The sequence below is a fragment of the Halichoerus grypus genome, chromosome 3 (genome assembly GCF_964656455.1).
Source record: "Halichoerus grypus chromosome 3, mHalGry1.hap1.1, whole genome shotgun sequence".
Classification (NCBI taxonomy): Eukaryota; Metazoa; Chordata; class Mammalia; order Carnivora; family Phocidae; genus Halichoerus; species Halichoerus grypus.
This window is the reverse complement of record NC_135714.1, coordinates 187,545,766-187,567,296: the sequence shown is the minus strand read 5'-3', so window position 1 is coordinate 187,567,296 and position 21,531 is coordinate 187,545,766. Positions and strand designations below refer to the sequence as shown.

The window sequence follows — 21,531 nt, the reverse complement described above, 5'->3', positions numbered from 1 at the left end:
TGGACAACTTATACAACCTATATCTGAACTAAATTGTCTGTTGGTTAAATGCAGATAGATATTCATGATCAAATTCCTCTTTTTAATGACTGGGTTATAAGGAAGTTGCCTAATAAATTAATTTTGGAAGGAGGAAGCAAGCTATGTTAACTGGTATAGAATGAAACTAGGACAGTTTGGTTTAAAGAATAAAAAACACTGAGATGAATTACGTGATTATGTAGAAGAAATTTACTGTTTAAGAAAATGTGGGTTTTTTTGTTTTGTTTTGGGGGTTTTGTTTGTTTTTGCGTGGAGGGGAAGGCAGATGAACACCCAAGCACATAAACCATGTTTGAGTTACTGTATAGTATTTCCACTGTGCCTTATTCTGAATAGGTGTTAAATAAAATTAGCAGATCAAATGAATCAATGTCCTTTTAAAATGGCTGTGATCTGCTGCTCTCTTGTTATAGGTTCTACACAGTTTCTAAGAAAGCCACCTGATTGTTTGCAAAAGACTGGGGCTATTATGTCCTCCATTGCAGTGACTGCTGGGAAAATTGGAAGTTCTGCTGGTCTGTGCAATATGCAAAGGTTTCTGAATACCCAGAAGACTCTGCCATAAATTTAAAACACTTACCTTGGTTATTTCATCTACAAATCCATAAAAATCATGTCTGGTCATTCTGAAGATTAAACAGCATGCCCTTAGCACAGCGCCAGTGAGACAGGCAATTAATGAAAGTTAATATCTTTATTCCAATTATATATTTATAGTCCATATGAATACTTGCTCTTCCACAAAGACAGATTAAGTAGTATTTTTCAATTCTAAGAAAATAATTTTGTTTTTCCTAAAGTTCTATTGCCAAGGACATGTACAGAAAGAAAAAGAATGAAAAAAAACAAACAAACTAGTACTATATGCTGGCATCTGGAATAACAATACATATTGGGATGGAAATTTAAACAAAAGTATGCATTAACTTGTTTTGTGATTTAGACACCACCTTACCAAGCCTCAGATACATATAGTTACAGATTTTCTCCTTTATTAGCTTTTACAGCTACCCATAAAATGTGTTCATTCTGTAACATGGTATAGAAGCAAACTGCTGAACATACAGTACAATTGAAAGAGCAAATTCAATAAAATTAATTAAAAACTAGACTGCCCAAAAGTTAAATATTAATTTTATTAATAAAGCTGTTCTCTTATGAAAAGCTAACTCACAGTAAAGGTCAAAAGAATTCATTGACTTCTGTGTCTAGATTTACTATTTATTAACAAAAAGATTGTTTTTAACATTAGGCATTTAGAAAGTATATCATTATCCAATCACAAGCCTATCAGATAATTATATAAAAAAAGGAGTATGAAAGTTTATGTTGGACTAGATGAAGCGGAAGGCAATTTTTTTCTATTAGGTAAAATAATTATTTAACTGTATTGCTTCTTAAATGTATCCTTAATTTTAAAAATTAAACAATATATGAGCAGCTGATGTATTCTCTTGATTTATTGTGTATTAAAAGTTACTTTCTTGAGATGGCACATTAGTAGGTTTGGTATTTCCTGACACTATAAATATTTAAAAACAAATGTTTTTTGAAAGTTTCATCATCTGGAAAGAAGGAGAAATAAGGCTTTCTACAGTTGAAAATAGTAATTTTTCAAAAAGGTTTAGAGGAAAAATATCTAAACAAACCATTTTTGATAAAGAAATGAAGCAGTGTCAAATTAAAAATATAAATTTAAACGACGCAATTTTATAAAATATTGATACTAGCTAAAATTACATGCATAGGTACTTAATAACTGAACAGAGGAACAGCAGTGGAACTTAAATATGATAGGATTGATCAACAATAAATAAACATAGTGCAAATCGTGCAGAAAAATTTCTCAAAGCGAAGGCTACAGCAGTCATTCTAATCTGTACAAAATCAGTCTCAGTTCTGTATATGATCTATAACAGGATATCTATGAATTCAGCCACTGTGATGAAATGCCAATTTGCAAATCATACATAAAAATGTGCTTAGTCTTGTGTCATTTCTGTCTTGGCAGTTTATGTTTTCAGGAAAATCTGAAAAGAAAACATAAAAAACCCTAAGATTTAACTTAAGGTGATAAATTGTCATCTCTTTACATTCTCTTCCAATTAAGATCTACCTATGTGAAGATAACTTGACTATGAGGGAAAAGAGGTAGGGAAGGAATTCTATCATGTTCGTATAAATAGTTACTCAGTGCCTACTTTCTTCCTAAACCTTGATATTAAAAATCAGCCCTTACCCAAGGGGAACTGACAGTATGATTTGTAAAACAAGAAAACAATTCAATGTTATGTACAACTAGATTAAGGGAAGGGGCAGATGAGTCTGAGGTAGAGATGAGAAATTCCTGCCACTTCCTTCCCTATAAATGCTCCCTCTTCAGAGTCCCCTCCTTCAGCCCACTTGAATGAGCACAGAGCCACATGACACTGATCTCCAGGCCAAACTGCTGTTGGGCCAGTCTCTCTCCTGGGGATTGGCAGTGAAACCCTTGTTTAGTCTCCATGGGCGACGTGAACTGTCCTAATGTGGTCAGGCCTGTGGGGAGCAATGGTGGAGCATGTGCGAGGGGAGCGAAGAAAGGCGCTCTGAAGAGCCGCAAGTCAGGAAGCACAAGACAGTGAGAGGCAGGCAAGAACAGAGACACAGAAAAGAAAAACAAGCAGCCTTAGCAAGGGTGTGAGAAGAAGTTATTATGGCTTCCTGTCGTGTTTTCACTCTCAGCGACTGAGCTGTCCTTTGTGCATTCTGGCTCTATAAAGTATTTCTGCATTGTTCAATAATACAAGCTTTTATATAAATTTGTTGGGGTGCGAACTAGTCTTCACAACCAAATCACTCCTAAAACTACATAGATGGAGAGGAAAAGGGAGTGTCTTGAGATCAATAAGAGCGTGACCAAAGATACAGTGATAGGAGAAAGAACATGAAATGGAGAACTTAAGGGGAAAATGGAAAACTGAAGTGGGTGTTCCCAAACATACTCCAGATTATAGAAGGCTTAAAGACAGAGAGAAATTTAACAGTGATCCTGCCCCTGCTAAGGTCTCATCAAAAGTTCTGCGACAGAGAAAGTATACCACAGGGTGGTATTTGAGATCGTTCTGTCAGTGCTGTGCAGGAAGGAGAAAAACTACATTCAGGTGACTGGCAAGACAATTACTGGAATAATCCTGGTGTGAGATGGAAAAGCAACAGATAGGAAGTTCATTTTAAGGGAAGAAATGACAAAGGAGACTAGTGAGAAATAATGTCAACTAAGTGAAATGGTAAACACCATATACCAGCTAAGAGACAGGAACGAATTACAGCTTACGATTCTACAGAAGTAGCTATCCAACACTGAAATAAACATTTCATTTAAGCCAACATCATAGTGACAAACTATCCAAAAGATTTCCACTGGTTAAATGCTAATGTATATAAAATTATGCTTAATGTATACTACAAAGCATTTTCTATGTCATCTAACACAGAAGCTATGACAGAATTATGCTTAAAGCTGACTAAACAGGCACTGGTAAAAAGACTTCAATTAAAGAGTAGTCATGCAATAGCCTTCTGACTCAAACTTTCTGGAAGACAATTTACCTATAGTGGGGCATGAAATTGGCTGTGCATTGCTATTGCTTGTTGAAGTTTCTCTTCCTTGGCTCTTCTACAGTGGCAGATCTAGAAGATAAATGATTTAAAATACCAGTCACTTCTCCAATGATTTACTACTCCTTCTTACCATTAGGACAGAATTCAAAGTTTAAGAATCCCTTAACCTGTTGACATCTTTAACTTTTGAATGTTTAAGGTAGCTCAGAATTTAAGAATCCCCACCCCCACAAACACTGAATTGTATTTGGAAGATAACCTCTGCCTGTGAACTTCCAGAATGTTAAAATAAACCTTGACCCTTTATATCAATTCTCTGATTGTGGAATTTCAAGCATCTGTGTTTTAAAAATATAAAAACAAAACCCTACTGTTGTTAACCAGGAAGCTTAATAAATAAAAACTTTAAGGTACAGCTATATAGTACCACAAAAGAATGAACCAGAAATCAATGCTTTACTAATGCTATAACCATAATCTTTAACGTCCCTGAACTTCAATGTTCTCTTATGGAAAATGGGGATAATAAAATCTGCCCACTTTCCTTAACAGGATATGCACATACATAGTACACATTTTACAAAGTTTATTAACAAAAGGTTAATTTTCAAATGTGATGTTTCAGAGAAATCAGGTAAATATTTAGAACTCTATCGAAGGGCAAGATACGGTTAAGTAGACTTTCTTAATTTTTGGAAATCAGAACAGAACAGAAACTATTGCAGAATGTTCCCAATAATATTTACAAATTTTAAAATAACTATTTATAGATTATTCCCTTTTTAAATAACTTGTTGAACATAAGAAGTTGTACACTCCTATAACTATTAAGACCAGACTTAAGCTGATTTACTAGCTTTAGTACAAAATGATAGTAAAATATTGCTATCATTCTTAAAGAAGAGAAGCTCTTCAGTTTCTTCTCATGGCACTCAAAACTCCAGCTCAGTAACATGCTAAAGTATTTTTTACTCATGAATATACTTAAGTAATTTGGTATAACACTGTCACTTGTCCTCAACTGAAGAGTTTTACATACTGTTCTCTTTTCCATGAAGCTACTGAGAAAATCATCTATTTCAGTTTTTCCCTCTAAGAAATCTTCAGCAATATTATCAGATTCTTCCTCAGCTTCATGTGCAGCTACTTTCAATCTTGCCTGTAGGGCACTTGCACTACAGCTCTGAAAAAGAAAATCAAGTACTAATTTAGTTTACACTGCTCAGAAAAACTCCTTAGAGGCAAAGGAAATGAGATAGGGGTAGGGAGGAGCAATTCATTATATCCCTTACACAGCCTCTTTCTTTTTTTTTTTTTAAAGATTTTATTTATTTGACAGAGAGAAAGACACAGCAAGAGAGGGAACACAAGCAGGGGGAGTGGGAGAGGGAGAAGCAGGCTTCCCGCGGAGCAGGGAGCCTGATGCGGGGCTCGATCCCAGGACCCTGGGATCATGACCTGAGCCAAAGGCAGACGCTTAAGGACTGAGCCACCCAGGCGCCCTCACAGCCTCCTTCTTGAGGAAAACTGCTACCATCCAGGTCCTCAGCTTTTGGATATAGGGGTAGATACCAAACACAAAATAACCGAATCCATTGGCTGCAAACCACTGAATGAGGGACACTGAGCCAATCAGTGTCTTCTCCTGGGGATTTAGGAATTAGGTCGTTGTGGTAGGCACCCTCTAAGAGGACCTCTATTATTCCCCACCTCTTGAGTGTGGGCTGGACACAGTGACTCCCTTCTAACGAACAGAATATGGCAAAAGTGATGGGATTAAATTTGACCAAACAGGCAAAAGACCTGTACAAACACTGCTGAAAGAAACTGAAGAAGACATAAATGGAAAGACACCTTGTGTACACGGATTGGAAGACTTAATATTGTTAAAAAGACCATACTACCCACGGGCACTTGGGTGGCTCAGTTGGTTAAGCGGCTGCCTTCGGCTCAGGTCATGATCCTGGGGTCCTGGGATCGAGCCCCGCATTGGGCTCCCTGCTCAGCAGGGAGTCTGCTTCTCCCTTTCCTCTCTCTCTCTCTGCCCCACCTTCTCATGCTCTCTCTCTTCTCTCAAATAAATAAAATCTTTAAAAAAAAAAAAAAGACAATACTACCCAAAGTGATCTACAGAGTCAATGCTATTCTTATCAAAATCTCCATGACAGTTTTTTGCAGAAAAAGAAAAACCCATTCTAAAATTCATATGGAATCTCAAGTGACCCCAAACAGCCACAACAATCTTAAAAAGGAAGAACAAAGTTGCATACTTCCTGATTTCAAAATTTACTACAATGTTACAGCAATCAAAACAACATTGTACTGGCATAAGAAGAGACATGTAGATGAATGAAAGACCAAGCCTAGAAATATACCCTCACAAACATGGTCAAATATTTTCAAAAAGTGTGTTAAGACCAAAAGACAGTCTTTGGCAAATGGTGCAGGGAAAACTGGATACTCACATGCAGGATGAACTTGGACCTTTATCTTACCTCATATAAAAAAATTCACTCAAAAAATAAAAAAGTAACTAAAAATTAACTCAAAATGGACTGAAGACCTAAATATAAGAAATAAGATGATTTTTATTTTTTACTTTTTATTTACTTTTTTTAAGTACGCTCCATGCCGAGCGTGGGGCCCAACGTGGGACTTGAACTAACGACCCTGAGAGCAAGACCTGCGCTGAGATTAAGAGTCAGGACCCTTAACCGACTGAGCCACCCAGGCTATTTTTAAAAATAGTCATGCCTGGGCGCCTGGGTGGCTCAGTTGGTTAAGCGACTGCCTTCGGCTCAGGTCATGATCCTGGAGTCCCTGGATCGAGTCCCGCATCGGGCTCCCTGCTCGGCAGGGAGTCTGCTTCGTCCTCTGACCCTATCCCCTCTCATGTGTTCTCTCTCTCTCAAATAAATAAATAAAATCTTTAAAAAAAAAAAAAAAAAAAAAAAAATAGTCATGCTAGTGGGTGTGAGGTGGCAACTCACACACAGGAATGAACAGGAATGAACCATCTTCTCATCACCCTTGCCAACCCTGGTCATTTAACTTTTTAAGTTTGGCTCAGAAGGATGAGGCAGATTTTGATTATAATTATTATTATTGAAAGGCTGACTATCTGTTCAAATGCTTCCATTATTTATTCAATGAATATTTACTGAGTATCTACTATGTGCCAAGGACTGGACCTGGTACTGGGTGTATGGGGGAATAAGATATGGCATGTTTCTGCACTGACGGCACCAAGAGTCCAGTGAAGTGATTTACATACTTTACACAGAAGACTGACTCATCATCCCCAAAGATTTTGAGTGAACACATGTAGAGACAAGCGTAGGAATCAAGGTTATATTTTTTAAGTGTTTCAAAAATCATTTCAAGCAATTCTTATATAAATGGCACAGAAGACAGAGTAACTGTTATACCAGTGTGTCTACTGGACATTCATATTTCTCTTTTTGAGTTTCTTGTTCTTTCCTTTGCTTTCCTTTCACTGTCTTATTCCTAATATTAAGGGGATCCTGGAAATATCTGGCAATTGTGATGCTTGCTGTTGGTTTCTAATATCTCAAGTTAAGGAATTAATTTCTATTCTTAACTTACTAAGAGTTTATAAAGAATGATGTGACTATTATTCAGCATCTACTAAACTCTAATGTGCAGCTAAGAGTGTTTCAGTTGCTTTTCTCAGACTTTCTTCTGGTTAAGAGGAAGGGAGGACTGCTTACATTTGATTCCTGACTCTGATACTTTCTGTTTATATGACTTCAGGAAAGTTATTCAATATCCCTGTGCCTCAGACTGCTTATCTATACTATAAAAAATAATAACATCACCTACCTCCTAGAATTTTGTGGAAATAATGGGCAATATATGAAAATAGCGTAGTGCAGTGTAAGATGCATAATCACTATTCAATGTTAGCTATTATTTTTTGTCTTTAACTCTAAAGGACGATTAAATTATCTGAAATCCATTATAAATTTATATTTTCCTTTGCCATCATTTTTTTTCTGTTGTTTTATTTTGTTTTTTGTTTTATTACATTGGCTTTACCTTCCAGAATTGCTGACTTTAAAGGAAAGAGGATGTTGTTAAATTATGATGTTGGTTATTGACATGACATACAAAGATGATGTCTCCTATTCCTTTTCATTTTTAAAGATTTTACAGAAATATGGGTTGAATTTTGTAAAGTGGTTTTTATTTTTTATTTAGCTGGATTTCTAGCATAAAACCTATTATTTGTGGTGAATTAAACTTTATAATTTTCATATATTTTTCAATTTCCTAAGTTTTCACTTGAGATAGCTGTACATAAGCTTACAAGTGAGACTACAGTTCAAGTTTTTTGTTAGATTTTATTAGAGGAGGTAAACTGGCATTTATAATAATGTTCCTAGTTAAGTTATTTATGGGGCGTTTTGTATTTTTCTGCTTTGGAACCAAATATGCCCTTGCATGAGCACAAATAATGTATAATGCCCCATAATTGACAGCTATTCATCAAGCCTTATAAAGACAGACACCTAATAACTGCTTTCTGATAATAATGAAAGTAAGAATGTGGCTCACACATATTCAGATTAAAAAATCTTATGGTAGGGGCGCCTGGGTGGCTCAGTCATTAAGCGTCTGCCTTCGGCTCAGGTCATGAACCCAGGGTCCTGAGATCGAGCCCCACATCGGGCTCCCTGCTCAGCGGGAAGCCTGCTTCTTCCTCTCCCACTCCCCCTGCTTGTGTTCCTTCTCTCACTCTGTCTCTCTCTGTCAAATAAATAAATAAAATCTTTAAAAAATAAAAAACAAAAAATAAATAAGTAAAAATTCTTATGGTAAAGAGCTAAACATCTTACCTCACTAAGTTCATGTTGCCTTTGCATCTTCTTTTCAAAAGTAGATTTCAGCTGTGTAAGCAATTCATACTAATAGATAAAATAAAAATGTTATTTTATTATATTTTTAAATTGTATGGATTTCTTCAAAATGATAACTAACTCACCTTATCTAAAACAGTTTGCCTTTTGGCTTCCAAGCTGGGCTCTAAAAGGAGATTTTTTCCTGTAAGATAAATTTCTGGTTTATTTCTAGAAAAACATCATATTTTTCTTAGGAAATTTAAGAAGTAAGGAAAGACATACTTGCTAGCTCTTCAATACTTTTTACTAAGTCATCCTTGTCAGTAATAATCTGTTTTAGTTGGGGCAAAGTCAGAAACTGTTCTAGTAATATCTCCTCTTGTTCATTCATATCTGTAAGCTGTGACACACTAGAAACACAACAGAAAAGTTAATGAATATCAGTCACTAATTTTTCTCCATGATGATATTCAGGTTTTCCATTTTATTCAGTTGATATGGCTCTAAATAATTTTTGAACTATCATTTATATATCTATATCTATATATACACACACACATACATAAGAAGGCAAATTATAACCTTAAAAGCAGTAAAACATCAACCACAGTGGAACATAAAGTGGTCTGAAAGTAGCATCCAATCACGATAGGATTATTAAGACTAGGGTTCATGAACAATCACAACAATGTTAACCTCTGTGTCTATTTAGCTAATAGGTGTGTGGCTGTCACAATAAAAGGTAAGTATATGGATATGTGTGTGTACAGATAGTCATAAAATATTTAAGGAAAAGCAATCATGGAGGGCTAAACCAAAACCAAAAATCAATATCCACAGGGTGAAAGAGGAAACTGGATGGGTGGGATAGAAATGGAAGCTAAACCTTACTGAACATATCTATTAGTTTTGACTACCGATCCATACAAAAGCATCATATGTTTAAAAAATTTAATTAAAAAAAAAGCAGTCTCTAAAATTCAGAGTAAATGGAAATAAACAAGCACTGGTTTTTTTCTAAGTTACATATCCTCCAGAGAAGTAGTATTCAGACTTTAAAAAACAGTATTTGGCTGTACATGTCAGGTGTGACAGAACCAAAACACAAAAGAAATATAAAAAAAAAAACAAAAACAAACGCTTATCTTGAATTCAATAATCATAGCAATAATATTGATATTGTAATTTTGAAAAAGAACAAGTGTCTTTCAGAGAAATGACTTCAGGCCAGGGAAAAGAAATTTCACAATGGCATCTTTGTTTTGTCAGAAAGGCTATAGAAGCCAATGTGAAGAGTTTGTTAGGGACTCAAGATAGAACTGTTTAAGCATCAAGAAGAATAATGACTGAATATACTGAAACACATCAAATATATTTTTAAAAAAAATTATGAGTTCTTAACAACACAGAAACAACTATAAAAATAAACACAGAAAACCTTGCCTATCAAAAAGTTTGGAGCTTGTTTGTGCATCAACTCATTATTCTGAAAACTGAAAAACAAAAAACAAAAAACAAGGATTTATCTTTCCATTCCTATATGAAGTGTATTTCAATAAAACGAAATAATTGATACAAAAAGTTCTTTTCACAGAATTCTGGTTAATTCCGGCAGTAATAATCACATTTGCAATCCTTAATGAAATAATGGGTAGCCAATGATTTCAGGGGTTTCATCTGTTTCAATCTTGTTGTCACTAAAAATAGGGCAACCAGATATCACTGTTGCCTTATGTGATGTAATAAGTATGCACTAATTACAATGTAAGTATTCTTGACCAAAGAATTGAACCTATTTTTTTTTCAGCATTGAGATATAATTGACATATAACACATAACATCGTGTAGGTTTACGGTGTGCAGCTCAATGATTCGATAAAACTGAACCTAACTCTAATTAAAACTCTAGATCTAGCCACCAAGAGAAAGAAATATAGGAAAGAGAAGAACATCTTCAATGGTACTACAAGGATGCAATCAGGCAAAAACAGGATATAGAAAATTCTCCAAGACAACCATTTTCCTCAGTAAATGTGTAATAATATAGTGTACATAATATAACATGTATAATAGTATAATGTGACATTTTCATAATAATTTTTTTTTAAAAGAAGAAAGGAATAAAAAAAAAGAATCCTTTATAACACTGAACAATAATAGTACCTACTTTCTGGGGTTGCTGCAAGCATAACATGTATGTGATATATTGTAAACCTTCATTGACTATTATTAGAAAATAATGAATCACTACTTCCTAAAAATGATTATAAAACACTGGGTCAATTAAGGTAAACTTTTTTTTTTTTAACTGTAGGATTTCTCATAGGTATTTGGCTGTATATCCCTGGTGGGATATATCCCAGAGACAATAAGAATTACAAAAAAAATTTTTTAATTACACTCAGAAGTCTTAGTAAAAACAGCCTTATGAGTATTATAAACCTTCAATGGGGTATAAAGGATGCAATGCTTCCCAAAGTTGAGTGGCCATAAAACAATTTTTTCATGAAGCAACTTAGAGAAGCAGTGTTCTACGAAAGACAGTACTTTAATACTACAGACTTATGTGTCATCAGTTTGAATACAATTTGGCTCTGTAAAAACAGTGATTTTTCTTTATGAGAACATTAATGTGTTCCTCTATGTACAAAGTTCTACCTACAAAAGGATAAATGAAAAAGTCTAAAATAAGCCAAAAAATATTTGAAATCACCAGGGATGATGTATTGAGAAATAATTTTCACAATAATGTAAGCCTCAAGAGAGAACGACATTGTTATCCTGGTAACTATTATATCATTTCCAGCATCTAGAAAAATCCCTAGGTACATACTCACTCAATAAATACAAACTACAAGACAGAAAGCTGATTTGTATAACTAAGACAGCCACAGTACAGAAATAGTGAGGATTTAAAAAACCATTTTCTTTAATACAGGTATGAAAATGATGATCTGGTTTGTATTTATCATTGTCAAAGAGATAATGAATACTGACATTACTCTCCAAGTTTTTTACCTTAGTTCTGAGAGTTCTGGAAATGTATCAGGGATATCTGGCATCTTGTAACCAAAACCATCTTGGCTTATCTAAAGAAAAGTATGAAATGGTAATTAAGTTTTAGCCATCTTTTTAACTGCTCCTATTTACTTATAAATGTAATTTTTAATGTACTACATCCCATGTTTCATTATCACCTTCATCTTTGTACTTTACATTGTCCTTATTCTCCCCTTCTTTCTTTACTCTTATTTTTTTCAGTGTACTTTATACATAGAGGATTAATTTTTTTTTTTTTTTGGGGGGGTGAGGATCATGTGAGTACCTGTGTTAACCTCTTTCTTGGGCAAGTATATATTAAATAAAACGCTTACGTGTATCTGTGACTAATGTAGAGAATCATCTGTGGATTTCATTGATATATATGAATACATTTGCCTCAAATAAAAGATACTGAATATAAAAAAAATGTAGTAAGTTGCAAAAGTCTGAATAGTTACATAACTAAGTTTGACAAGACAGTAGGGTAGATAAGGAATAGGTAATCCATTGTTTTATAAACGACTTTTTAAAACAGAGGATCCTTGAAAACATCTCTTGTAACTTTGTTTATCCTACTAATTGTAATTAATATTGTTCATGATATTCACAATATTTGTTCATAATATTTTTTTTTTTTTTAATTTTTTTTTTTTAAGGTTTTATTTATTTGCGAGAGAGAGAATGAGAGACAGAGAGCATGAGAGGGAGGAGGGTCAGAGGGAGAAGCAGACTCCCTGCTGAGCAGGGAGCCTGATGTGGGACTCGATCCCGGGACTCCAGGATCATGACCTGAGCCGAAGGCAGTCGCTTAACCAACTGAGCCACCCAGGCACCCTGTTCATAATATTTCTTACTAAAATGATGAAAGGTATTGGAAAAACAAACTCCACTTGGGCCTAATCTAAATTATTACAAACACTAAAATTAGTAAAGTTGGATATAATAAGGTTTATAATATTTGAGTATTACTGTGGGTGATAGTTAAGGTTAAAATGGAGGTTTTAAAATCATTTTATGTTTTATTCATAAAGTAGTAGTCTCTCAGTAACATCCCACATGGCAATAGTTACCAGTTTATTTAAGAACATACAATTTTTTTTTAAAACCAATGAGACACTTGAAGCCCTTGGCATGGTAGAGAGCAGATCCTCCACAATCTGATACCTACTTCTCTTACGTGATCACTTTTTGTGCCTTTGCCTATTTCCTATATGACAGTCAGAGAGATCTATTAAAGGCAGTTTCACAAAAAATGTGATTTGGTTTACATTTCTGCGACTTTGTCAATACTATTGCCTCTTTATGGAAAGCTTTATATAACCCTTTTCATCCTGACAAATTCATTACCATCTATCAAAATCTGGCCTTAAACATAAACAAATAAATTAATTTATCTGCCTCATTTTAAGTGAGCACCTACTGTATGTATCAGGTGTGCTTTGAGGCACTAAGGATAAAGTGGTGAAAAAGCAGAGACACATTTTTTATAAAAGCATCCCTTCTAGGTCTACCTCAGTTCCTGGGAGCACTGACCGTTTCCTCAACTGTCTTCACCATGAACTCTAGACTCTCTCTTCTACTCCACTGGAAGTTATTCTTACTTGCAATTATTTGATAATTTGCTGGTCTCTGAGTTTGTTACTTGAGTTGAAAATGTGATTTAATCTTTTTATCTTTTGTGCCTTACTTAGTGGCTGGCACAAGAAGGCAGATAATAAATATTTGTCAATTGGATGAGTTTTCAAGGATATAAAAATACAGAAAACTGAAGATACCCACCGGTGCTGAAGTGTCTGTTGTAGGAACAGGTAACGGCAGATTTGAAAGGACACCGAAAGAAGGAGCAGCGGGTTTGGCTGGTGTGTAACTTGTTGTTGAAGAAGAGATAGTGTCAGCAACAGACAAAGAAGTGATAGTCCTGTTAGCTTCTTGTGGGGGATATGGAGGAAGAAATGGGAAACCCTGAGACGCATAAGGAGGCATCCCACCTGGATTACTGTATAGGCTAAAGAAAAAGACAGAAAAAAACATTAGGTTAGACTTTAGGGGTAAACCTATAAAATTATTCCCAAATGGTTCTAAATAACAATGGTCATGACTAAGAGACAGAATCTTGTTATTATAATCATATAATTGAATTAAATATTCTACAAATTGATAATGACCCCACTCCCCCCAAACAGAAGTGTGGTTTCCATGAAAAAAGAAAATGTTTTAGAAAACATATAATTCAACTAGTCAGAGTAGAAGTGAACAGACAGGCTCTTTTTGATTTTTGAGCATTCCATTAGCATCAATCACTGTCTTCATAAAGAGAACGGAGAACATTTAATCCAGAAAATATATTCAAGACAGGTTGTTTAAATAGTAGCTCTCACTTCATCTGGAAAAATGTAAGTGAAAGTCATGACTGCCTTTCTAAAAGATTTTAAAGGAAAATACTTTAAATGTATAGAAGAACTGCTAAAAATGTTAAAATATAAAAAAATACATTTAAAAAAACAAGTATATAGATTAGAAAAAGTGGTACAGCAGCATGTACTTGGGATTGAATTAGAGAGCAATATTTATTTTTTGCAGCGTAAAAATATCTGGGTCCTGGTTCAAGATGACAATCAAGCAAGACCTTGAAATCACCTCCTCCCATGAACACACTAAATCTGCAGGAATATGGAACAATTTCCTCAAGAAAAAAGCCCTAAAATTTAGTTGTACAACTCCTACAAATCAAGCAAATATGAAAAATCAATATTGAAGCAAGTAGGAAAGCCTGAGACACAATCTCACTGTAAACCGAAACCTCAACACAGAGACCTATAATCAGGAGAAAATGCAAAACCTGAAGCTTCTTCCTGAAGAGCAAGAGTTTGAACCCCACACTGAGCAGTCCATCTTTTAAGCCCTGCATCTCAAAGAACAGCCCCCAAAACATCTAGCTTTGGAAACCCCAGGACCCAGCACAGAAGCAGTCGATTGAGAGGCACCCAGATTTTAGGTGTAAGGGTCTCATTTCCTAATCTTAAAGTGTCCGCTTGAGGGACAGGTACCTAATTTAACCCCCATGCAGGGACCCCCTGGGATTTGCTCTAGGGACAAAGGGTGGTAGGTGCTCTCTTCATGTTCTCCCTCTGTCACACTCCAGAGCACCAATATCTCTTGGAAGGAAGCTCTCTCGCACATATGGTGCTTAGTTTTTATGTCTGGTGCCCCAGTTTTGGTGGCTGCCATCCACAAGATACCCATTGATTGCATGGCTCTGGAGGCTGAGGGCTTGCATTCCTGGGTCCCATGCGACTGTAAAACAGTAAGAGAGTTAGTTGTTGGCAGGCTACCACCCCCAGGGCGCTGCACAGACAGCAGATCGAACACACCCCTAGTCTTCCTGTGAAAGAGTCTAATAAACAGGTCTGAAAGCTTTGGCTTGATGAGAAGGCTTCTGGTTTGGCATACAACCAGGGGCCTACAGAGGCACTCCCAGGAAACGTAGGTTGGTGGATGCCATCTCTGCACACTCCTTCAGTCTCACTCCAGCTCACAAGTGTCTCCCAGAAAGAAGCTTATACAATTATCTGGGCCCCAATTTTGCAATTCTACCCAGGGACCAGACCTCCAGATCTCTGGTGGCCAGCACGGCTTACACTTGCAGCCCCACAGACTATATATATTTGCATACTTTAAAAGCTGCTACCTGAGGGTCTGGCTGAAGGTTTGGCTTCTAATCAGCCTGAATCCAGGTGCTGACTGAGGTCTTCTCAGGTCCTGGTGCACCCTCAAATACTGGGAACTATTAAAAATATAATAGGGTCCTTGGACAATACACGATTTTAGAGACAATCAAGAGGTAGGGCAGGACTGAATGATAAGGTTCATCTCCTGGTCCAGTCCTCAAGACTGGGAGAGGTGGCTGCTTCATCTTATGCATAGAAACCAACATAGTCAAGGAAAATGAAGAAGAAGACAAATATGTTCCAAACAAACAAAAACCTCAGGGGGGAAAATGTAATAAAATGGAAATAAGTAATTTACCTGATAAGAGTTCAAAGTATTATACACTTAATGAACTTGGGGGAAGAGTGGATGAACACAGTAAGAACTTCAACAAAGAGATAAAAAATATAAGTACCAAACAGAAGTCACAGAGGTTAAAAAAAAAAAAATACACTAGAAGATTTCAAAAGCAGACTAAATGAAGCAGAAGAAATGAGGAGTATACTCAAAGATAGGGCAGAGAAACTCACCCAATCAGAGCAGCAAAAAGAAAAAAAAAGATGCTCCCTGATTTGAAAGTATACATACAGTTACAATGTTATAGTAGTCAAAACAGAATATTATTGGCATAAAACTATATACAAATAGATCGATGGAACTGAATACAGAACCCAGAAATAAACCTATGCATATATTGTAGCCAAGAATATACAATGGGGAAAGGATAGGCTCTTCAATAAACAGTACTGGGGAAAATGGATGGCCACATGCAAAAGAATGAAATTACCATTTCTTTACATCATACACAAAAATTAATTCAAAGTGGATTAAAGACTTAAATTTAAGACCAGAAACCATTAAACTCCCAGAAGAAAACACAGGAAGTAAGATTCTTGAAATTGGTCTTGGTGATGATTTTTTTGCATCTGATACCAATAGCAAAGGCAACAAAAGCAAATAAACAAGTGGGACTCTATCAAACTAAAAAACTTCTGCACAGCAAAGTAAACTATCCACAAAACAAAAAGGCACCTTACTAAGTGGGAGAAGATATTTGCAAATAATATATCTGATAATCAGGAGTTAGTATCCAAACTATGTAAAGAAATCCTACAATAGCGAAACACAATCCAGTTAAAAAATGGGCAGGGAATATTAATAAATATTTTTTACAAGATAACATACAGATGGCCAAGAGATACATAAAAAGATGTTCAACATCACTAATCATCATGAAAACGCAGATCAAAACCACAATGAAATATCACCTGACACCTGTTAGAATAGCCATCACTAAGAAGACAAGAAATAAGTGTTGTGGAGGATGTGGAGAACAGGAAACCCTTGTGTACTCTTGGTGGGAATATAAATTGGTGCAGCCACTATGGAAAATAGTATGGAGGGTCCTCAAAAAAATCAAAAATAGAATTACCATATGATCCAGCAATTCTACTTCTGGAGATTTATCCAAAAAACTGAAAACAGTAATTCAAAAAAAATTAATGTTGACTCTGTCTGGGCTCCTATGTAGTCTCAGGATAGGGTAGTCACTAGAAAGACACACCGACGAAGGGCTGGAACTATTAGCTGCACCCACCAACCTCAGGGAATGAGGGGCTGCAAACTAAGTTCTATGAAAACTCTTGAACAAGGAGGTCTGACAAACTTCCTTGTTGGTGAATGCATCCACATGGTGGGAGGGTGGTGCACCCCGGCCCACGGGGACAGAAGCGTCTGCATTCGGGGCTCTTCCAGTCCTTGCCCTGTGCACTGCTTCACATGGCTATTCATCTGTATCCTTCATAATGCCCATTTATAATAAACTGGTAAACATAAGTAAATATTTCTCTAAGTTTTGTGAGCAGCTCCAACACATTAATGGAACCTGAGGGGGGGCGCATCATGGGAACCTCTGATTTTTTAGTCAGTTGGTCAGAAGCACGTGAACAACCTGTGGATTTGACTGGTGTTTAAAGTGGAGCAGTCTTCTGAGACTGAGCCTTTAACTTGTGGGATCTGTCACTACCTTCAGATAGAGAGCATCAGAATTGAATTACATCTATAGGAAACCCGGTCACTGTCTGCTGAGAACTGGTGAATTAGTTGGTGGTGTGGAAAACACACATATCAGAGTACTGAAATATGTTCCAAAATATATAAAGCTTGAACAATTTTTAAACTGGAGTATTATTATTTTATTTAATGACATAAATTTACATAAGTTGAAATTATGTTGGAAAACAATTTTATGGATTTTGAAACTAAAGTTCATTGGAAAATTATAGAAAGAAAAGTATCTGATGGAGGGTTAAGAAGAGAATAACTGTGCCATCTGGTAAAACAAATTATAAAACCTTTATAATTAAAAAAAAAAAAGAAAAGCAACTTTTTTTTAGAGCAAATAGTGGTAAATGGATATGCAGATCAATGGAACTGAATATAAAATCCAGAAAAAGCCCGAAACACATAAAGGAATAAGGATATAAGACAGATGTGAAATAAATGGAAAAAAAGATCAGTCAATAAACAGTGTTGGGACAGCTGGAAAAAATGAATTGGAGACAGATCATTATATTCGTAACATGATAAAAACCAAATTCATCAAAGATTTAAATGCTTCAAACTAAATCTTTCAAGAACTAGAAGAAATCATTGGGAAATAATTACCGTGGGGTGGGAAAGGACTTTCTGTGATCCCAAATTCCAAAGTCATAAGAGAAAATGATTAATTGCTTGACATTAAGAAAGAACAAAAACAAAAACCTATATGACAAAGCCCATTATAAATAAGACAAATAAACTGGGGGAAAACATTTAAAACTCATATCACAGACACAGTGGTAATTTCTCTAATACATAAAAAGTTCCTAAAAATTGATAAAAAGACTAACAACTCAATAGCAAAATGAAAAACAGGATAGAAGACTCAGGTTACAGAAAAATAAAGAAAAACATCTCCAAATCATAGGAAAAGATACTCAACTTCATTGTTAGTAAGATAAATACAACTAAAATTATACTAACATATCATGTTCTACTTATAAATTGGCAAAGATCCATTCCAATAATATACTGTATCGGCAAAGAATATGGGAAAGTAAGCATTGTGTATAGTGGTAGAAATTGGTGCAACTTACTATGTAGGGCAATTTTGCAGTATTTGTCAAAACTACAAATGTGCATGCCACTATGAGAATGTATCTAAGAAATATATTCACATTTGGCTAGAATATTATTTTTAAGGTTATTTGCTGCAGCGCTGAGGGTAAAGAAAGGTGGGCCTTTTAGGAAAGAGTGGAAACAACAAAAATATCCATCAGCACGAGTCCTGTTAAATAAATTACACTACATCTATAAAACAAGTACTATGCGGTCATAAAGAAGAATAAGGAAATGCTTTATGTACCAAAATGGAAAACTATCCAAACTATACCTTTTAGTGAAAAAAAAAAGGGGGGAGGGGAATGGTATGTTACAGTTTGTGTAAAAAAGGAGGAATAAAATACTCCATGTACATATTTCTTTGTAAGTCATAAAACATCTTGGAAATTCTATGCATATTCACCCAAATGAAAAATTCTGGATACAAGCAAGAAGAAGAACTAGGTTGTAAGGGAGAAGACAGTGGAAGGAAGACTTTTTACTCCATATCCCTTTATATTTTTTGAATTTTGATTCAAGTAAATATATGATCACTGAAAAAATTAAGTTAAAATAAGTTTTCTAGTTTAGCTTATTTATTTAAAAAAATGGCTCATCTTTATGTTAAAAAATTAAAACTTTTATCTAAAGGTATGTCAGTGACATAAATATAAATATAACAAGTTATTTGGAAACAATATGACCAACATGAGAGTATTTGTATTATAAGTCTTTATTGTGAACCGATTTTTATTTTGATCTCAGTAGCAGATACAACCTATTAAATAATCTAAGGAATGCATCAAACCTGCATTTTAATAACCTGCACTTTATCACAGAACTTATTTGAAATGGGAATAAATAAACTTACTGGCTTTTATTTTCAAATAAGGTGGATGAACTTATATCCAACCCTGCCCTGACAGAAAAACAGGATATACAGTTTTTAGATGAAGGATATTAGGAGGCTTATAACTCCAGTACAAAGACACAAGAGAGGAAAGATGAAGGCTGGGGCTGATGCACCTAATGACCTGGATAATCTAGCTAAGCAGATTTCCAGGCAGTGTTCAAAATGCTGCCTGAGTCCTGAGCAAGAGCAACTTCTTGGAAATTAAGGAGGAGGACTAGGATATAAAGCCAAGAAGTATTCTGAGAAAAGGAAATAAAAAGACCAACAAGAAGCTGCATCATCATTAAATTTCAGAATACCAAAAATTTTTTCTAAAATTTACAAAGGATCAGAAATCAAAATGGCATTGGACACTTTGCAATAGAAGCCATATAGACAATATAGCAACACCTTCAAAATTCTGAGTAGGAAAGCACTTCGACTTAGATGCTAATGCAAAAAGTGGAACAAAAACAAGTTATCTCCAGTAGTCCCTAACCAAACTGCAGATTCACAAGGAAAATACATGTCGTCAAGGTCAGATGACGTGAAAAAACAATCTGAAAGGTATTTTTCAGAGCTGCTAAAAGATGTGGAAAATTAAAAAGATAAAACAACCAATGGAAAAATGGAAGTAATTATTAACTCCAGAAAAAGCAAAAAATTATACCGTAAAGGCAATGTAATCATGACAAAGTCCTTGATTCAGCAATGGGGAATATTTACAGAATCGAAGTAATGAAAATACCAAAAATGAATTTAAGTAAAGATCATGATATCAATCACTGAGAGAATGAGGGGAAAGGAACATTTATGAAAGATAACGATAACTAAACTCCTCATCAATCATAACAGGAGGTTGAAATATAATACCTAAAATTAAAGAACCAAGACTATGTATATATTATGTTTAAATTATTCAGAAAGATGAAGGTAAATATTGGAAAAGCAACTAAAAAAGAAAACACAGCTGCCTCTGAAAAGTACGAGTGTATCTGTATGAAGGTAGGAATGTGGAATGAAGAGAACTGCCTTTTAACATCATTTGAAAATTTAAACTCTGTTATGATTACTTTGATAAAAAGAAGTAAAAATAAATTTATACAAACATTTTTTGGGGTATAAATATACTTACTATGGAAATGCTGTTGAAGAAGGAGCTAAAACTGGAGGATTCTTCCAAAACTCATCCAACAGACTCTGAATAATTTTTCCAAGATCTGAGTGCATTGTAAACTAAAAGTAAGAGTAATACAGGATGATCAAAATCACTTTCAGAATAAGTCTTACTAGGATCATGTCACTGTAAAACTTAATCTTAAATCTACTTCTGCACATCAAGAATTAAATGAAAAACAAAGGATACTGTGTCAAATGACCAGATTAGCAATCTACAACTTAAAATATTTTTCTATAGACTCAATACCATAAATCAGTTAAAAATCTATTTAACCAATAATGGAGCTAAAATATTTCCACATTTAAAAAAATAATTTGAGGGGCGCCTGGGTGGCTCAGTCGTTAGGCGTCTGCCTTTGGCTCAGGTCAAGATCCCAGGGTCCTGGGATCAAACCCCACGTCAGGCTCCCTGCTCAGCGGGGGACCTGCTTCTCCCTCTCCCACTCCCCCTGCATGGTGTTCCTGCTCTCACTCTCTCTCTGTCAAATAAATAAATAAATCTAAAAAATAATAATAATAATTTGAAGGTTCTAAGGTAAATACTGAGAGTACATTTAAGTTATAGTGCTTCAACCTTCATAGTAATCAATCATTTATGTATCCTAAGGACTTTAAGGCATATTTGAATTTTATCCCCATCTAACAACTATGGAAAATATACTGTGAACCAAAGTTCTAACATCAACAGGTCCTCATCACAGAAAAACAAATAACCTTCAAATCAGTATTATCTATTAGATATAGTGACCTTTTTTTTGGGAAAATTACTTATTCCAAATGAGATTTCAAATGCATTTTAGATTTCTAAAATATGTAGTAGTAAAGTAATACACCTGTTATACTACTCTGAAATAAATTATACTATATACATACATTGTTTACTAATGGAGAGGTAACATATACCCCTTGTTTATCCATTAAGTGATGTCGTATTGGTGGATAAACACTGATCACTGGTTTTTCCTGAGGAAACTGTGGAGGGAGTAATCTGTTAAATGTAGAACAGATGGAAAAAACACAAGTGTTATATAGTCATAATTCTAAAACAAAGTTAAAAGCAAA

The 21,531-nt window shown here is 35.0% G+C and overlaps 1 protein-coding gene across 4 annotated transcripts in view; it reads right to left on the bottom strand.

Annotated features, from left to right (window-relative positions):
* Positions 1-721: 721 nt before the first annotated feature.
* VPS37A (VPS37A subunit of ESCRT-I) overlaps positions 722-21,531 on the bottom strand; it is a 43,523-nt gene continuing 22,713 nt past the window's right edge. Inside the window, exons 3-12 of one of the 4 annotated variants that reach the window (XM_078069687.1) lie at positions 21,343-21,457; positions 20,426-20,526; positions 13,329-13,554; positions 11,526-11,596; positions 8,790-8,917; positions 8,651-8,691; positions 8,505-8,555; positions 4,685-4,828; positions 3,634-3,714; positions 722-2,072 (exon numbers count right to left, since the gene is read on the bottom strand). In XM_078069687.1, the coding sequence (XP_077925813.1) occupies positions 3,634-3,714; positions 4,685-4,828; positions 8,505-8,555; positions 8,651-8,691; positions 8,790-8,917; positions 11,526-11,596; positions 13,329-13,554; positions 20,426-20,526; positions 21,343-21,457 (958 nt within the window). In that variant the 3' untranslated portion in view covers positions 722-2,072. Of the gene's footprint in view, positions 2,073-3,633; positions 3,715-4,684; positions 4,829-8,504; positions 8,574-8,650; positions 8,710-8,789; positions 8,918-11,525; positions 11,597-13,328; positions 13,555-20,425; positions 20,527-21,342; positions 21,458-21,531 lie in introns of all 4 variants that reach the window. The other 3 variants (XM_078069686.1, XM_036101827.2, XM_036101772.2) reach the window with 3 other exon arrangements.